Consider the following 16,260-nt stretch of genomic DNA (forward strand, 5'->3'; position numbering starts at 1 on the left):
TTCGTTCTGGCCTTGGTCTGCTCCCCACCCCACAAACTTCTTCTGTGGCTTAAACTGAAAACTCCTTCGGCACAGATTTGTCACACCTGCCGTTAGTATAGCCCCAGCCATGTAAGTATGTACATCAGGGGCAGGGAACCTTTCGGAGACTGTGCACTGCATTCCCACCTGAGTAATCTTCCAGGGGCCACATGCCAGTGATGTGCAGGGCCAGAGGCAAAAATGGCAGAAGCAAGAGCTGCAATTTTTTTCTTTGCCCAGTAGGCTAGTTTAGACACACACACAGGAAACCATGAGGCACCAACGGAGATCAAGGGCACACTCCAGCCAGGAGAAAGCACCCAATGAGAATAAAAGCTGGGGAAGGGTTAGAATCAGAGGGCCAGAATCAGAGTTCCCTTGCAAGAGGGATCGACTCCTAAACCACCTTGAGAACTGTAGCTCTGTGAGGGGAATAGGGGTCTGCTAACCACTCTCAGCCCCCATAACTGCAGCGTCTTGTAGTGGCAGACATAACCACTAAACATGGTATGATACTGCTTTAAATGTATGGTGCAGATGGGGCCTTAGTGGGACGTTGTTGTTGTTGTTGTTGTTGTTGTTGTTGTTGTTGTTGTTGTTGTTATACCACCCTTCATCAGAGGAACATGGGGCACTTTACAGTATAAAAGCACAAAACCTAACAACAAGCCAAACAATAACTCCTCCAAAAATAAATTTATCAGTTCTTCCAATTATTTTTTTTAGTTTGTTTTGGTTTTTTACCGTGCGTGGGAGGTGCTAGTTGGTGCTTCTGTTTCTTTTACGGGTTGCAGTTTTGACCTCTGTATTTTTGTTCTTGTTTTCTGTGAACAGCAGCACATAAGTTACCCTAAATAAACGCATATTGCCAGTCTTTTCTCGAGCTGGCAATTGCAATTGCACCCCAGTCGGAAGCACATTTATCTTGCATGCACAGCACCTGGATCCCAACGCAGCTCGCACCCGAACACACTTCCACTTCAACCTCAGGTTTCATTTAAACAGAGACCAGAATTGGGACTTTATTTTTATTCAATTTTGACATAAACAGTTAAATGAGCAGGTGCAAAAACAGCCATTCAAGATTTTTGAAAACTTCTGTACTAGTATTAAAACTGTACATAAAAAACTTAAAATACCCCTTTTCCAGTTTCAGCTACATAATGCAGTGCCGCATTGTGACTGCCTATAGGCTAAACACATACAGAAAAAGGGAAAAGCCCATGATTACTGGAAAAGAACAGTAACTAGTAAAAAGCAGCAAGCACTCATCATTTTGAGTTTCCTATTTCTGGGTCCTCTTCCTGGGGGTCAAGGTTTTCTTGGCTTTGGGAGCGGTCTTCAGTGCCTTGGGTTTCGTGGCTCCTGCCTCTACAGTTGTTAAAAACAAAAACAATTTAGAGGTTAGAAATAACGACTACGGTAAAGTGGTCAGGATATAATCAGAATGTTTTATATTAACAAAGGAAAATCCACGTGAATTTGCTACTGATTTAGACCAGACATAAAAAAAAGAAAGGAAAGGAAATGCAACCTGCTCACATCAGCTTTAGGACACTCTTGAACCCCACAAAATTAATTTATAGCAGTAAAAATCGTAGACGTGGTTTATAGTATTTCGAGCTATACAAACTAGCTAGTCTGAAAAGGCAGCCTATGGGCAGTACCTAGTCCTCTATGCGATTTCATCTGGCCCCTGTTAAGATTCCTGGATAGTGATCCCTGTGTGTCTACACTGCCAAAGGAGAGGACTATGTGAAGGCAGCTCTTAGGCACACAACGGGTCCTTTCCTCTATGCCTGAGTCCAGTGGTTAGCAGCGATGCTTGGGGAGCGTTCACTTCCTACAGTCCTGACACCAAGAGCATTTCCCCAAGCATCCACAGGAGCTGCCAAGGCCCGGGGATTAGGGAGGGGAAGGATAAAAAGGTGGGAAAGAAATAAATTCCAGCTTCAAGTGAGGATGGAGGTGCCTCAGGTTAGCCCCCTATCTTTGCATGAACCCCACCTCTAAAATAAATACTTTCCATGTATGCTCCTGTACTGTAATATTGGTAATAACACTGTAATTGCATGTAGAATGGTCTCACAGCAGATCCACAGCCGGGGACCTGCAGCTGTATACATAGGTGTTCACACACCGAGTTCTTTATTTGCTGTTGTTGCAGCACCCCTTCCTTCCCAGCCGCTCGTCTTATGTCTTCAGAGATCAATAAAAATACCCCACGACTGTTTAGAAATCTGAGTTGCAGGTAGGGCAGGGAGAAAAGAGGTGTTTGGCTGACGACAATGAATCCTCAATATATATTTGCAAGCATGTAAGTCCCTCTCTGTGAGAAATTGATGCTCCAGTGCGGGAAATACATTTGGGGTAAAGCAAGGGTTGTTTTGGACAGTGGTGCCTTAGCAGGTAAAGAAGGAGCATAGGTGATTCTTGCATTGGTTGTTCTCGCTGATATTTCATTCTCTAAATCACTTTGAAAACACAGAGATCTCTCACCTTGCCTGCTGTCAGATCTGATCTGTGTATTCCAAGACTTTTCAGGGCACAAATATGACTGCAAATGAGATCCATGTGCCAGTTAAGTAGAGTGCAGTCAGTTCTCCCTTCTGCTACTCCTATCATCCTCATATCCAAACTTGCTCGAAAATGAGCAAATCAGCTTCACATCCAACAGTGAAAGTTAAACAAAGGGAAATGAGTTGGGGTGATTTTATATTTCTAAGGAGGACACAGAAGGCAAGGTCCAGAAACAACTAATGTTTCTCAGTACAAAAAAAAAAAAAAGATAAAGAAGCATATAAGCACTCATGCAGGTTTAACTAGGGAGTACAGTGGTGCCTCGCAAGACGAAAAGAATCCGTTCTGTGATTCTCTTCGTCTAGCGTTTTTTTTCGTCTTGCGAAGCAAGCCCATTGAAGGATTAGCGGATTAGCGCTATTAGAGGCTTTTAGAGGCTTATCTGCTGATCGGATCAGCTGATAAGTGGCTTAGCGGCTTAGAAAAGGGGGGGAGGGGAAAAAACCAGCAGGAACTCGCAAGACATTTTCGTCTTGTGAAGCAAGCCCATAGGAGATTCGTTTTGCGAAGCACCTCCAAAACGGAAAACTCTTTCGTCTAGCGAGTTTTCCGTCTTGCGAGGCATTCGTCTTGCGGGGCACCACTGTAGTAGGCAAACATCTCTAGTATATAGTAAGAGCTGGAACGGTCTCCCTCGGAAGGTTGTGGACTCTCCTTCCTTGGAGGTTTTTAAGCAAAGGTTGGATGCCATCTGTCACGGATGCTTTAGCTGAGATTCCTGCATTGCAGGGGGTTGGGCTAAATGACCCTTGGAATCTCTTCCAACTCTACAATTCTACAATCTCAGCTATTTATTATGTTTTTATATGTGCTGTAAGCCACCCAGAGTGGCTGGGGAAACTGAGCTAGATGGGTGGGGTATAAATAATAAAACTACAGTGGTACCTCGGGTTACATACGCTTCAGGTTACACACTCTGCTAACCCAGAAATAGTGCTTCAGGATAAGAACAGAAATCGGGCTCCGGCGGTGCAACAGCAGTGGGAGGCCCCATTAGCTAAAGTGGTGCTTCAGGTTAAGAACAGTTTCAGGTTAAGAACGGACCTCCGGAACGAATTAAGTACTTAACCCGAGGCCTCTGGTTGCGAATGCTTCTGGTTGCACATGTGTCAGGTTATGAGCTCCGCTAACCTGGAAGTAGCTGCTCCTGGTTGCAACCTTTGCCCCAGGGTGCAAGTGGAAATTGTGCGCCAGAGGCGTGCATGCAATAGGATGCCCCATTGCTAAAAGCGCGCCTCAGGTTAAGAACAGTTTCTGGTTACAAACGGACATCCGGAACAGATTTAGTTCGTAACCGGAGGTACCACTGTAGTAGTATTATTATTAATTATTGACACATAAAACATGCACTATGAAAAGTCAAAATCTTGTACTTCCCACTAACAATTGCCTCCACCTCAATTGAAGGCCAAGCTCACATATATTAACAGCAAACTCCTTATCCTGACCTGATGTCGGATCCTCATGTTGCCAAAAGGACACCATCCACACAAAATTACGAGACATCGGCAGCCTTGGAGTAACTCCAAGGTGTTCAGAAGTACAAAAAATAATAATAATCTGGGAGATCTCAAATGCAGGAGCCCAGTGATGACTGACTTTGCTTGGTAGACAAGGAATGCCAATTGGCTCTTGGGAGGGAGGGAATGGAAATTGAGGGGAAAGCGAAATGGGACACAGCATCCTGGAATAAGAATGGTAGGACCTGAGAAGGAGCACCACACACTTTTATGTTGAAATTCCCAATGCAACCTCAGACATCTGAAAAGGATACATGGGAGAAATCCCAGCCATATTTCAAGAAATTTAAAACAGGAGATGAGGTACCAAGACCAATTCTCAACACCACATGATTGGTTTGTTACTGGGAACAGAAAATAAAGAAATTGCAGCTGTGCAAAGTTGTATTGCTGGAGAAACACCGTGGAAAATATACATCATATGGCTGGGAAATCCTACACTGAGAGATCAGCCAACAGCTTAAGAGGAAAAAACAGACTAGATAGTGTGTGGGGTCTCTGACTGAAGAAGGATAATAATGGATTAGAGGCCCTGGACACTGAGGGCCCAATTCAAGCTTGAAAAGTGGAATGGCGCTGAAACAATGTGCATTCAGGGGCATAAAAATGGAACACTTGCAAGTTAAGACTTCAGTGCTGGGCAAACTGGATACAAGCCACTGCATGTATGGATGAGCAGTATATGCTAACAAACAGGCTGCATCCGTTATGTAGAGAAGCAAGTTTCACAAAGTTTCAAGTGCTGTACATTGTGTGGACAAGGGTAATCTAGTGGAAGACATACTTGGAAATTCCCTCCCCATCTAAACTCTCCTCTCCCCTGCCCCATTACCACCACTCCAAAGTAGTAAAAGGAGCACGACAGTCACTTTGAGAGACATCTTTACATTTACCAGCTCAAGAGGGCCATATCACTACACTAACCATGCAAAAGCATTTTTCTTTCACAAAGGTTTTCTTTGCGTTAAACCCCTTTTCTCTGCAACCTATACCTTGTACTGTCTCTACCTTCTACACTGCTAAAGAACCTCTCTAAACCCCTCTCTCTTAATTCTCTCTCTACCCCAGAGCATACATATTCTTCTTTCTGCATGTCACCTCTCTGTTTCTCCTTTTTCCTCATTAATTCTCTTCCTTCTCGCTTACGTCTTGCAGGGTCCAGAGGCACAAGCTCATGAATCTTTAGCTCTGCTAGCAATTCACACACTTGCGGAGCTTCAAGGCCAAGACATTGTTATTAATGGATTTATTTATACACCGCTTAATTGCAAAGGTGGAAAATGCTGAAGCAACACACTCTTCACACTGATTTCCCATAAAGCAGGACAAGTGGGGTGGCTGTTTAAAGCACAGCAGGAGCAGGGTGGAGAGGAACGCCAAATCCTTCCCTCGCCTATGTTTCACACCCTAAACAACTTCACTTCACACACTTGATGGTGCCCTCCCAGCAGATGTCAAGGAAATAACTACCTGACTTTTAAAAGGCATCTGAAGGCAGCCCTGTTTAGGGAAGTTTTTAATGTCTGATGTTTCATTGTGTTTTTAATATTCTGTTGGGAGCCGCCCAGAGAGGCTGGGGAAACCCTGCCAGATGGGCAGGCTATAAATAATATGATTTATTATTATTATTATTATTATTATTATTATTATTATTATTATTCCACCAACAGGGATCCACTGCTGAAAAGGCCCGTTCTCATGTTGCCACCCTCTGGACCTCTCATGGAGGAGGCACACGAAAAAGGACCTCAGACGATCATCACAGAGTCTGGGTCAGTTTATGTGGGGATTAAGGAATTCCATTCCTCTGAAGTACCTCCGCCACCCCAAAAATAACCAAACATAAAGTTTTTGAAAGCTCTTTTTTAAAAATCCACTTCTCTGACCCCCATACCCCCCCAAATTAAGCTAAACAATCGACAACTTAATTATAAGTTTCATGTTTAACAGAATGTGACAGATTCATTTTAAAGCTGGGTTTTCCTCTTAACACGTTTCCACGTGTTAATAAAAGCTCAAAATAAAAAAATTAAAAGTTCCAAACAATTTTTTTAAAAAACCAAACACACACAAAAACCAAGTAATGGATTTCATCCGTCCCAGAGCAGGCGATACCAGGCTCGATAAGAGTAACAGACTGGGTGGAATTCGAGTCCATTGAGTTATGCATACACCATGCATCTTCACTTGGAAATAGTATCACCTGCACCGATGCCTGTCTCTTAGGGATAGGCTCAGTGGTGGAAGGTGTGTGGGCTCCAACATCTAATCTCTGGCATTTCCTGCTAAAAAGATCTTGGTTGACAGGGCTGGTAAGTCTTGCTTTCAAAAGTTCTGCTGCTGCACATAGCCTGAGTCGTAAGCTACCAATTATGCCAAAGCAGAACCAAGGTTCTTTTTCAGTCTATCTGGATAACTCCCTTTTCTTAAAGTAGCTCCACTCACTGTTGAATGCGGCGGCGGCGGCGGCTGCTCCTAGCCTCTGGCTGTAACCTGCTGTGATGAATTGGTCCTGGGGAGCGAGCACTTCCTGACAGTGAATTGGACAAGATAGGGGAGGATGAAAACGAGAACAGAGAGGAAAATAAAAGGTGGGGAAAGGGGCTGGGGACTACAACCAACCACAACCATCCGTTTTATATGTTGGGCCAAAAGCATATTTCGCGTTTGCTGCAGATAGACAACTGACAACCTTACATTCCCCAGGTTGCCCAGTATAAAAGAGTGACATTTATTGCAAACCTTAATGCTTTTTTATCTTCATCAAAATGAAAGATCTATGACAAACACCAATGGGGTACTTACTAGAGGTAGCACGTCGTCTTCTTTTGATGTTTTTCGCGTCTTCTACAGCTGTTTCGTCGTTGTCTTCATCAGTAGAGGCTGGCCCTGATGCAGCAGCTGCTTTTCTTTTCGTCTATCCCCAAACAAAACAAAAAACAAAGCCACACTTTATACAAAGCAGAAAAGTGAATGCAGACAAGTTAAATCACAAAATGATGATGCACTGTAGTAAACAGTTTGGCATGTTTCTCCATCTTTGCCCTTGTGTGAGTAACCAGATGAAAAGCCCATAAGAGGAATAGTATTTTGTCCTAATTAACACACCATGGTTTTCATTCCCTCATTTTGAAAGTTTTTGGTTTTTTTAAATGAGGTTCCTATGCAAACCCATAGACTGTTGGAGAACAAGGTTGTAGTTGCAATCATGAGGTATAATACATCAAATGCTGTATCATTAAAATGCATGTGGATTGCATTCAGAGACAAGGGTATTCCGCCAGCCACAGACTAGAAAATGAACTTTGTGGGATTCCTGAGTAACTGAGCTCAAATGTTTATTTTAAAGTTTCTTGTCTTTCAGATCACAGGGGAAAAGCGTCACAATTTTTACAATATGTGGACAGCATCAGCTAGGAATGCACAAGAACTCTGATTTTTGCAAATTGATACACAAAATGAGCAGATCTGCACCTCTCGGACCAATACAGTATGCGCATTGGAACTTTGCTATGCACCTGATTTCACATTTCTCCAAATGGCACGACACAGTTCTCAGCTAATTCAAAGTATGTGTTAAGAACACGTTTTGAGAAAAAATGCATACATTTAATATTTTTAAGGATTTCCTTTTTTTAATGCAAATTAATGCAGAACGAGAACTTAATCATGTGGGGAACATGTGCAAGCGACACGGATCAGAAAGAGACAGATTCCCTCCTTCCTCATCATGGGAACTGAGCCTGAAAAAATGTCTCTCCTTTATCTCTCCCCACCCCCTTGCCACATCACCCTATGCGAAGACCTGGTGCTCAACCAAAGATACATCAGGTTAGACATATTCTAAAAACAACAGAGCATGCAAAATACTTTAAAATAAATCGGGTGTCTCTCTTTTCCTATCACCTCCTCTCCCCCCCCTTTTTTTGGAAATGAATGTCGACAAGGCAGTACGTATTGCCAGACACACAAACACATCTTCACCCATAAGCATAAAAATAACTGCGAAAGTTCAGCCTGCTTTTGGGGGGGCAAGTTTGACAAACGTGTAGCTTTACTGAAATAGCTGCTGAAGTGGCTGCAACCTCACATAGCTGATGAGAGAAGGGGAGAGTGCATTACATCTTTCCAAAGTGTTGCTTCATGATTACCATCTAAACCCTGCTGGGCTGAACAGATTGGTTCGATAATTACATACAATAACTGCAGTGGGCAGGTAACCCTCAGCTGGCACAGGGCAGCTCCCCTGTGAGAACTTCCATATGCAAACTGCACTGATGGAGTGCATTAGGTACATCTTTCCTGCCGGTGCACAGGCCTGATTAACGCCAACCAAGACTCCAAGGTTAGCATGTCAGCAGATTTGTGATGCATTAGGCAGGAATAAACACAGACACTTTTGTTCGTTCTGACCAAAATTAAGGAGGAATATTTCACCACTGTATTGCTTTTATATTCAGGATATAAACGCATTCCTCCTGGTTGCACCGAGGAGAGATTTTTAAAGGGCTCATTGTGAAAACAGATATTCAATACTTACCAAACAAAAAGCAAAAGGACATTTATCTTGTTTCCAAGCTTATTCAATAAAAAAAGGGATTTCTTAATCTTGATGCAGGTGAGTTACATGGCAAGAGAAGTCAGGCATCATTCTCTGACAGAGGCAACACCCATGTTTGATGCAGAGTGCAAGGCAAACTATGAACCACTAATTCATATTTATTTCACTTCAAATGTTTCCTAACAGTTATCGAGTGCCATCAATGGGCCCATCACCGAGCATAAGACATGCCCCACGGCTTGAGTAGTTTACAGGAACAATAATGGATGCTTTCACTGCACCACAATGAGGATAACTTCTCTTTCAGCAGGAGCTAACGGAACCCATGCAAATATTAAAGTAACATCATCCATTACATATGAAAGTGAATTAGATTCAAGCCAAGTTGGAAACAATGGCTCATTAATAAATTGCAGAACTAGAATCATTTTAAAATTTATAGTAGAGGGGAAAATGTAGATCTCTTAGCGCGAAAGAATTTCAATTAAGGTAGGCAGCAGATGTTGCCGCTGTTTCACAATACTGGCCGTTCTGATATGTCATATATACCCTAGCACAAAGTGGATTAAAGTTCACCCAACAGTTTAACATTTGAGAAGCCTACCATGCTATATGCATACTTACTCAAGATGCATGTCCCACTGTGATCAGTGGAGCTTACTCCCTAATAAGTGTGTTTAGGATGCAAATTATGAAATAGCAGAAGAACAACTGAATTTCATTTTTAGGAAGGGAGAAAAACAGAACAACAGCTCATCATAGAGTTGTCTGAGGTCCAATTAATATGCAAGACTGTCTCATCTTCTAACCAAGGTTAGATTGAAAGTGCATATTAACTTTATTAACTTCACACACTCCTCCCTCTTCCAATCTAGCAATAGGTCCAACTTTGGGTTTGGAGGCAACTATGCTTAGCATAAAATAGTGCCATGCAAGGAAGCCCGAGGTGATACTTTTAGAAGCCACCTTGACACTCAGGACTTGCATGCAATTCGACACCATGCTGAGGAGGCAAACAAAGTACCATCTGGTCCAACTGAATTGGATCAATTTCAATTACTACAGCCCACGAATATCCTTGCAGGAGAGTCTGAGTGACCACACATGGCTCATCAGTGGGATTGATGGGACAAGAGGGATTAACATCAAGACTTTGGAAACTTAGCGTTATGCGATGTTAGCTGCTTCCAACACTTTCTCCTCTATTCCAAAAATAGTCATGCATTACCAAAGATTCCTGCATTGCAGGGGGTTGAACTAGTTGACTCTCAGGGTCCCTTCCAACTCTATAATTCTTTGATTGCTATTTTTTTTAAAGTGCTGTTAGATTTATCAATCCTTCCTTCCCCTGACGCGTATAACAGTCTGTCTCTTCTGAAAAGTAGTAATATAACAATAAGCAAAGTATATTTTTCCACCTATAAATGCTGTTTGACTTGATAATGACAAGTGTTTACTGGAAGTACTTCATAATTCAGAATACTATGATCATTTATTCAGATTAACTGAAAGTTATTTTTTACCAGTCAGAAACAGGACAAAATGCTTCTACTCTAGAATTTTTCTTCTAGGAAACTAAGCTTCTGAGAGAGAGTTTATCCACGCTTATCCTTTGCCCTGCTCTTTCCAGCCATACCTCCGCACTTTAAAGCTCCCTGTCCAAGCCCCCTTTTTCTTTGCTCTGGATCTTCCCCCATGAAAACACACTATTTAAAGCTGAATTGGAACAAACGTTAATTCGGGTTTTTGTGGGGAGGGCTCTGGAGCAAAAAAAAAAAAAAAGCGGGGATGCTCAGACATGAAGCTATAAAATGCAGACTGTGCCTGGAAAGAGCAGGGGAAAGGTGTGTGTGGATAAACCCCAGAATGGGAAGTGTAAAAATCAGTACTGAGCTAGGAACAAAATCCAGATCAAGCACTTTGAAATCCAGTCGAGACAACTGCTAAATACTGAAAGTCCCTTCATACACTGTCCTTTGCAAGGATCATGTCGATCTCACACGCCAATCAAAAGTAAAATAATGAATCAATTATGAAATGGCTAACACAGCCTGCAGGCATAATAGTGTGCTCATGTGATCAGCAGGCTCTTTTAGAATATGAGTTTTCACTCAGAAAAAGAGGTCCTAGTTCTTAGGATGGCAAGGCTGCGTGCCAAGATGTTGATCCTATAAATTCTCAAAAAGGAGAGCAAGGAAAGAAAAGGTGCAAAGCAAACTATGTTAATGACCAACTTTTTATTTATAGCTACGAGTCTTAGTTTTGTAATAAAGTTGGCAACCTGGCAAAGGGTGAATGGAAAGTATTTTTAGCCTAACTTGTTACATCCTGTTGGTTCTTGACCTCTGAAATGGCATTCTTCTGGATAAGCTATCTGAGTTTGGGACAAGTTTATGGAGATGTAAGGGACGCGGGTGGCGCTGTGGGTAAAAGCCTCAGCGCCTAGGGCTTGCCGATCGTAAGGTCGGCGGTTCGAATCCCCGTGGCGGGGTGCGCTCCCGCTGCTCGGTCCCAGCGCCTGCCAACCTAGCAGTTCGAAAGCACCTCCGGGTGCAAGTAGATAAATAGGTACCGCTTACCAGCGGGAAGGTAAACGGCGTTCCGTGTGCTGCGCTGGCTCGCCAGATGCAGCTTTGTCACGCTGGCCACGTGACCCGGAAGTGTCTCCGGACAGCGCTGGCCCCCGGCCTATAGATGTGAGATGGGCGCACAAACCCCAGAGTCTGTCAAGACTGGCCCGTTCGGGCAGGGGTACCTTTACCTTTACCTTAAGGCTAATAGTATAATGATGGCTGTGTTCTACCTTCAGCACTATTAACTGGGACTGAGAGCTGTGATCACATTACAACTGTACTTTGCCAGCTACACAGTGGTGTCTTCCTGTTTTAGTTTTAATGTCATATGACCTTTCCGTAAGCCATCTTGGGAATTTGATGATCAGCACAGTACAAATCTCTAAAAGTGAATAAATATTCATCAGCTCTTCAAGAGATTATCTCTATTTTTTAACCCAGTGCTGCTGTGAAGCATGGCACATCTATTCTAAAAAGAGTTAGGAAGAAAAAAATGTTTTGGATTTGTGTATATTTTTATTGTCATTCATTCATTCATTCATTCATTACATTTAGATCCTGCATTTTCTCTGCGAGTTTTTCCTCCTCCCCTCTTTTTCATCTTCACAACAATCTTATGAGGTGGGTTAGGCTGGAAGACAGTCACTGGCAAGTGGCGATTTGAACCCTGATCGTCAAGATCCTAGTTCAAAACTAACCATTATACTATGCACGGTCCTAGTCCAAAACTAACAGCTAGTTTTGATGATTAGGGGATGATTAGCTGCTTGTGCTTAAAATTGTGCCCCTTCAGAGTTTGTGCGGCCCCACAAACCTCTGTGTGTGACAGAGCTCCTCAGACATGTCTGCTCTAGTCACTAGTAGAGTCTGACAGTGGCTGCCTGCGGAAGCGCTTCCAGCAAAGAAGTTCCTTAACGGAAACGCGTCTCCTGGACTCACGACGTGGCAGCTTCCGGCGAAGCATGGGTCTCCCTGCAGTTGCTTCTGACACCTCCCCGCTATTTTCGCTGGATGTGTCTCTCACCCCTTTCTCTCCCCTGCTGTTTCCTGCCTGGGCTGCTGCGTCTCTCTCAGCATTACTGAGATCCTCCTCCAGAGACCCCTCGCTCCCCCTCCTTGTCCCTGCCTTGGCTGCTGACTCTCTCCCAGTCTCTGGGAGCCCTACCAACTCCCTTTCTTCTGATGTCAGTTCCCTGACATCCACCTCCCCTCCAGGGCCCCCTTCTCCCCCGCCCCTACTCTCTCCTCTGGGCGGTGAGGAGCTAAAACCCCAAAAAGAATCCTCTTCATCTTCAGACGTCTCGAACATTTCCCTCCATCGGTCTTCGTTCCGACTCGCTGAATCCTCCTCCACCTCGGAATCAGAGAACCCCTCCAACTCTTCTTCTTCGTCGGTGGTGGCGAAGTATTCCCTCCGGAACCTCGCCACTGGCTGGGGTTTACGAGGGAATCTCTGATGAAAAGTTTCAATCAAAACCTCGTCATCTACATCCTCTGCCCTGACCCAGGTGTTTTCCGACTCCGGCTCCCCTTCCCACATTACCAAATACTCTACTTGCTCTCCCTTCCACCTGGAATCGAGAATCTCCGCTACATGGTAGCTGTGTTCTTTTTCCTCCATAGCTGGTCCCCTATTGACCCTCCCCTCTCTGTCCCCTTTATACGGTGACAGCAACGACCTGTGGAACACTGGGTGCAACTTCATGTGGTTCGGTAACCGGAGTCTGAAAGCCACTGGGTTGACCTGTTGCGTGACTTCAAATGGGCCCAGCCTTTTGGGTCTTAACTTCTTACAACCTCCTTTGAATGGTAACCCTTGGGTGGACAGCCACACCTGGTCCCCCACCCTAATGCTTTCCCCTTCCCTTCTGGTTTTGTCTGCCTGCCTCTTATATTCCTCCTTCGCCCTGTTTAAATTAAGTTGGAGCTGGCGATGGATCGCTTCCATTTCTTCAACGAACTGTTCTGCGGCTGGAACACTCCAGTTCTCCCCTTCCCCCCCTGGGAAGGCTCGGGGATGACACCCGTGATTAGCCAAAAAGGGGCTCATCCCCGTGGACACGTTCTCTGCATTGTTGTAGGCAAATTCTGCCAACGCCAGCTTCTCCACCCAATCATTCTCTCTGTCATTCACATAACACCTCAAATATTGCTGGAGGACACCATTAGCTCTTTCCGCCTGCCCGTTGGTTTCTGGATGACGGGCAGTTGAGAAATTCACCTCTACATGCAATAAGCTCATGAGCTTCCTCCAGAACCTGGAAGTAAATTGTTTCCCTCGGTCAGAAACCACCCTCAAGGGGGCGCCATGCAGCCTAAACACATTTTCCACAAACAATTTAGCGGTTTCTTCCGCTGTGACCGCATGTGAGCAGGCTATAAAGTGGGCCATCTTGGTTAACAGGTCTACCAGAACCATGATGGCTGTTTTCCCTTTGGACCTGGGCAGATCAGTCATGAAATCTATTGCCACTGCCTCCCATGGCCTTTCCGGCGTGGGTAGTGGTTCTAATAAACCTGCCGGTGCCCGCCTCTCCCCCTTGGCTCGTTGGCATTGGTCACACCCTCTCACATACTCCCGCACATCTTCCCTGACCTTGGGCCACCAGAATTCCCTGGTAACCAGCCACATGGTTTTGTGTTGCCCAAAATGCCCTGCTGTGGGGCTATCGTGCAGTTGCTTGAGTACCTTTTCCCTCAATTCCCCTTCAGGTATGTATAACGCTCCCTTGTAGTACAACGCCCCGTTTCTCTCCTCAAAACCCCCGGGTTTGTCTCCCTCCCTCCTGAGACCCCTGAGTTTGTCCTGGGCGTATTCATCCTGCACCGTTCCCTCTACCAGTTCCCTTTGCCCCACCAATGCCGCCCCACACACCCAGCGGTCCTCGGGAATGACATGGGTCTCTTCGGGTGCACCCTCTCCCTCCAAATATTCAGGTTTGCGTGAGAGAGCGTCCGCCCTAACGTTCTCTGGGCCTGGTACGTAACAAATCTCAAAGTTAAATTTGGAGAACTCCTGGGCCCATCTCAACTGCCGTTGGTTGAGCACTCGCGCAGTTCTCCAATACTCTAGATTCTTATGGTCCGTGCACACTTGCACCTTCTGTTGTGCACCAATTAGCAGGTGCCTCCATCTCCGGAAGGCCTCATGAATCGCAAGAAGTTCCCGGTCGTACACCGTGTAGTTCCTCTCAGATTTGTTCAGCTTTCGCGAAAAGAAGGCACACGGTCGCCACTCTGACCCCTCCTTCCCCGGCTGCAGAAGAAGCACCGCCCCTATGGCTCTGTCAGAAGCGTCTGTTTCGACCCTCAGCTTTTTTTGTAAATCCACATGTAGAAGTTGTTCATCAGAGGCGAAGGCCCTTTTCAGTTCCTCAAACGCTCGCTCCGCCTCCCCCGTCCAAACAAACTTCTTTTTACTGCTGAGACAGTCCGTGATGGGCGCCGTCAGGTGGGCGAAGTTTCGGATGAACTTACGATAAAAGTTTCCAAACCCTAGGAACCTCTGCACATCCTTCTTGGTCTTGGGTGTTTTCCATTCCAGCACCGCTTGAACCTTGCCGGGGTCCATGGCCAACCCCTTGTCTGACAAGCGGTACCCCAGGAATTCCACCTCCTTGGTATGAAACTGACACTTCTCCAGTTTCACCCACAGCCTGTTGGCTTGCAGCCTGCTCAACACTTCTCTGACGTCTCTCACATGTTGCTCCTCATTCTCCGAATACACCAACACGTCATCTAAGAAGGCCACGCAATTCTTGTAGAGCAAAGGCCCCAGTACGTGGTTCATGAAGGCTTGAAAACACGCGGAGCCTGTTTGTAATCCAAAGGGCATAACGAGGTATTCAAATGCCCCCAAAGGGGTGAACATGGTGGTCTTCCATTCATCCCCTTTCCTTATACGTATCAGGTTGTACGCCCCCCTTAGGTCCAGCTTTGTAAAAATCTTTCCTTTCCGCACCCTGGTCAAAATATCATCAATCCTGGGCATAGGAAAAGCCGCCGGCTCTGTCACTGCATTTAACCGCCTAAAGTCACATACCAGTCTCGGCTTGTCCGTGTTTTTTTTATCCACAAAAAACACTGGGCTACCCCCCGCTGCCTTGGACTCTCTGATGAAGCCTCTCTTCAGGTTCTTGTCAATGAACGCTCGCAACTCCTGCATTTCCCTGTCTGACATGGCATACAACTTGCCTACAGGAAGCTGTGCTCCAGGGAGTAAATTGATCTGGCAATCAAAGGGCCTATGCGGGGGTAGTTGGTCAGCTTCCTTCTCGCTGAACACGTCGCTGAGATCAGCATACTGTGGTGGCACCTTCCCCTTCCCCATTACTTCAGTCCCTGCCAGGGTGGCTTGGGCCCCTGCTGACCCCTTTTCCCCCCTGCAGTGTTCTAAGCAATGTGCTGAGCCGAAGGAAACCACTCTTTGATGCCAGCCCACCAGCGGATCATGTAAGGCTAGCCAGCTCATTCCCAAAATAATGGGAGCGCCTCCCAAGGTGGCCACATTAAACGCTATCAGTTCTGTGTGCCTTGCCACCCTCATTATCATTGGGACGGTCTGCAAGCTAACTCCTCCTCCCAACAGTTCCCTGCCATCGATCGTGGTCACCTGCAGGGGGTTGCTTAAAGGGATAGTCTGTATCTGATGTTCAGCAGCAAACTCCTTGCTCATAAAATTGCAGGAGCTGCCTGAGTCCAACAGCGCCTTTATTTTTAGGGGGTGTCCATTTTGCAGCTCTAGCGACACTTCAATCACTAGAGCAGGTCGAGGAGCTTCTGGCACGGGCACTTTCACTGCTCTTTGGCCTGGCTGCAGTGCCCTGACGGTGGCAACCAGGCGTTGGCTTTTACCTGCTCCGTTTCTCCCTGCTCTCCCCCCTCAACTGCTCCCACCATCCCTTGCCATTCCTTCCTCTGGGGGCAGACTCTGGCAAAGTGGCCTGGCTGTTGACAGAGATAGCATTTCCGGGCTCCCTTTCCCTCCTTCTTCGCCCCCTCACTG

General features: G+C 45.5%; 1 protein-coding gene across 5 annotated transcripts in view; it reads right to left on the reverse strand.

Moving 5' to 3' along the window:
* Window positions 1-1,035: 1,035 nt before the first annotated feature.
* Window positions 1,036-16,260, reverse strand: part of VRK1 (VRK serine/threonine kinase 1) — a 48,982-nt gene continuing 33,757 nt past the window's right edge. For 2 of the 5 annotated variants that reach the window (XM_082218794.1, XM_082218793.1), the window contains exons 12-13: window positions 6,927-7,038; window positions 6,082-6,651 (exon numbers count right to left, since the gene is read on the reverse strand). In XM_082218794.1, the coding sequence (XP_082074920.1) occupies window positions 6,563-6,651; window positions 6,927-7,038 (201 nt within the window). In that variant the 3' untranslated portion in view covers window positions 6,082-6,562. Of the gene's footprint in view, window positions 1,393-6,081; window positions 6,652-6,926; window positions 7,039-16,260 lie in introns of those variants that run through there. The other 3 variants (XM_082218796.1, XM_082218795.1, XM_082218792.1) reach the window with 3 other exon arrangements.

This window comes from Podarcis vaucheri (assembly GCF_965113315.1).
Source record: "Podarcis vaucheri genome assembly, chromosome: 1".
NCBI lineage: Eukaryota > Metazoa > Chordata > Lepidosauria > Squamata > Lacertidae > Podarcis > Podarcis vaucheri.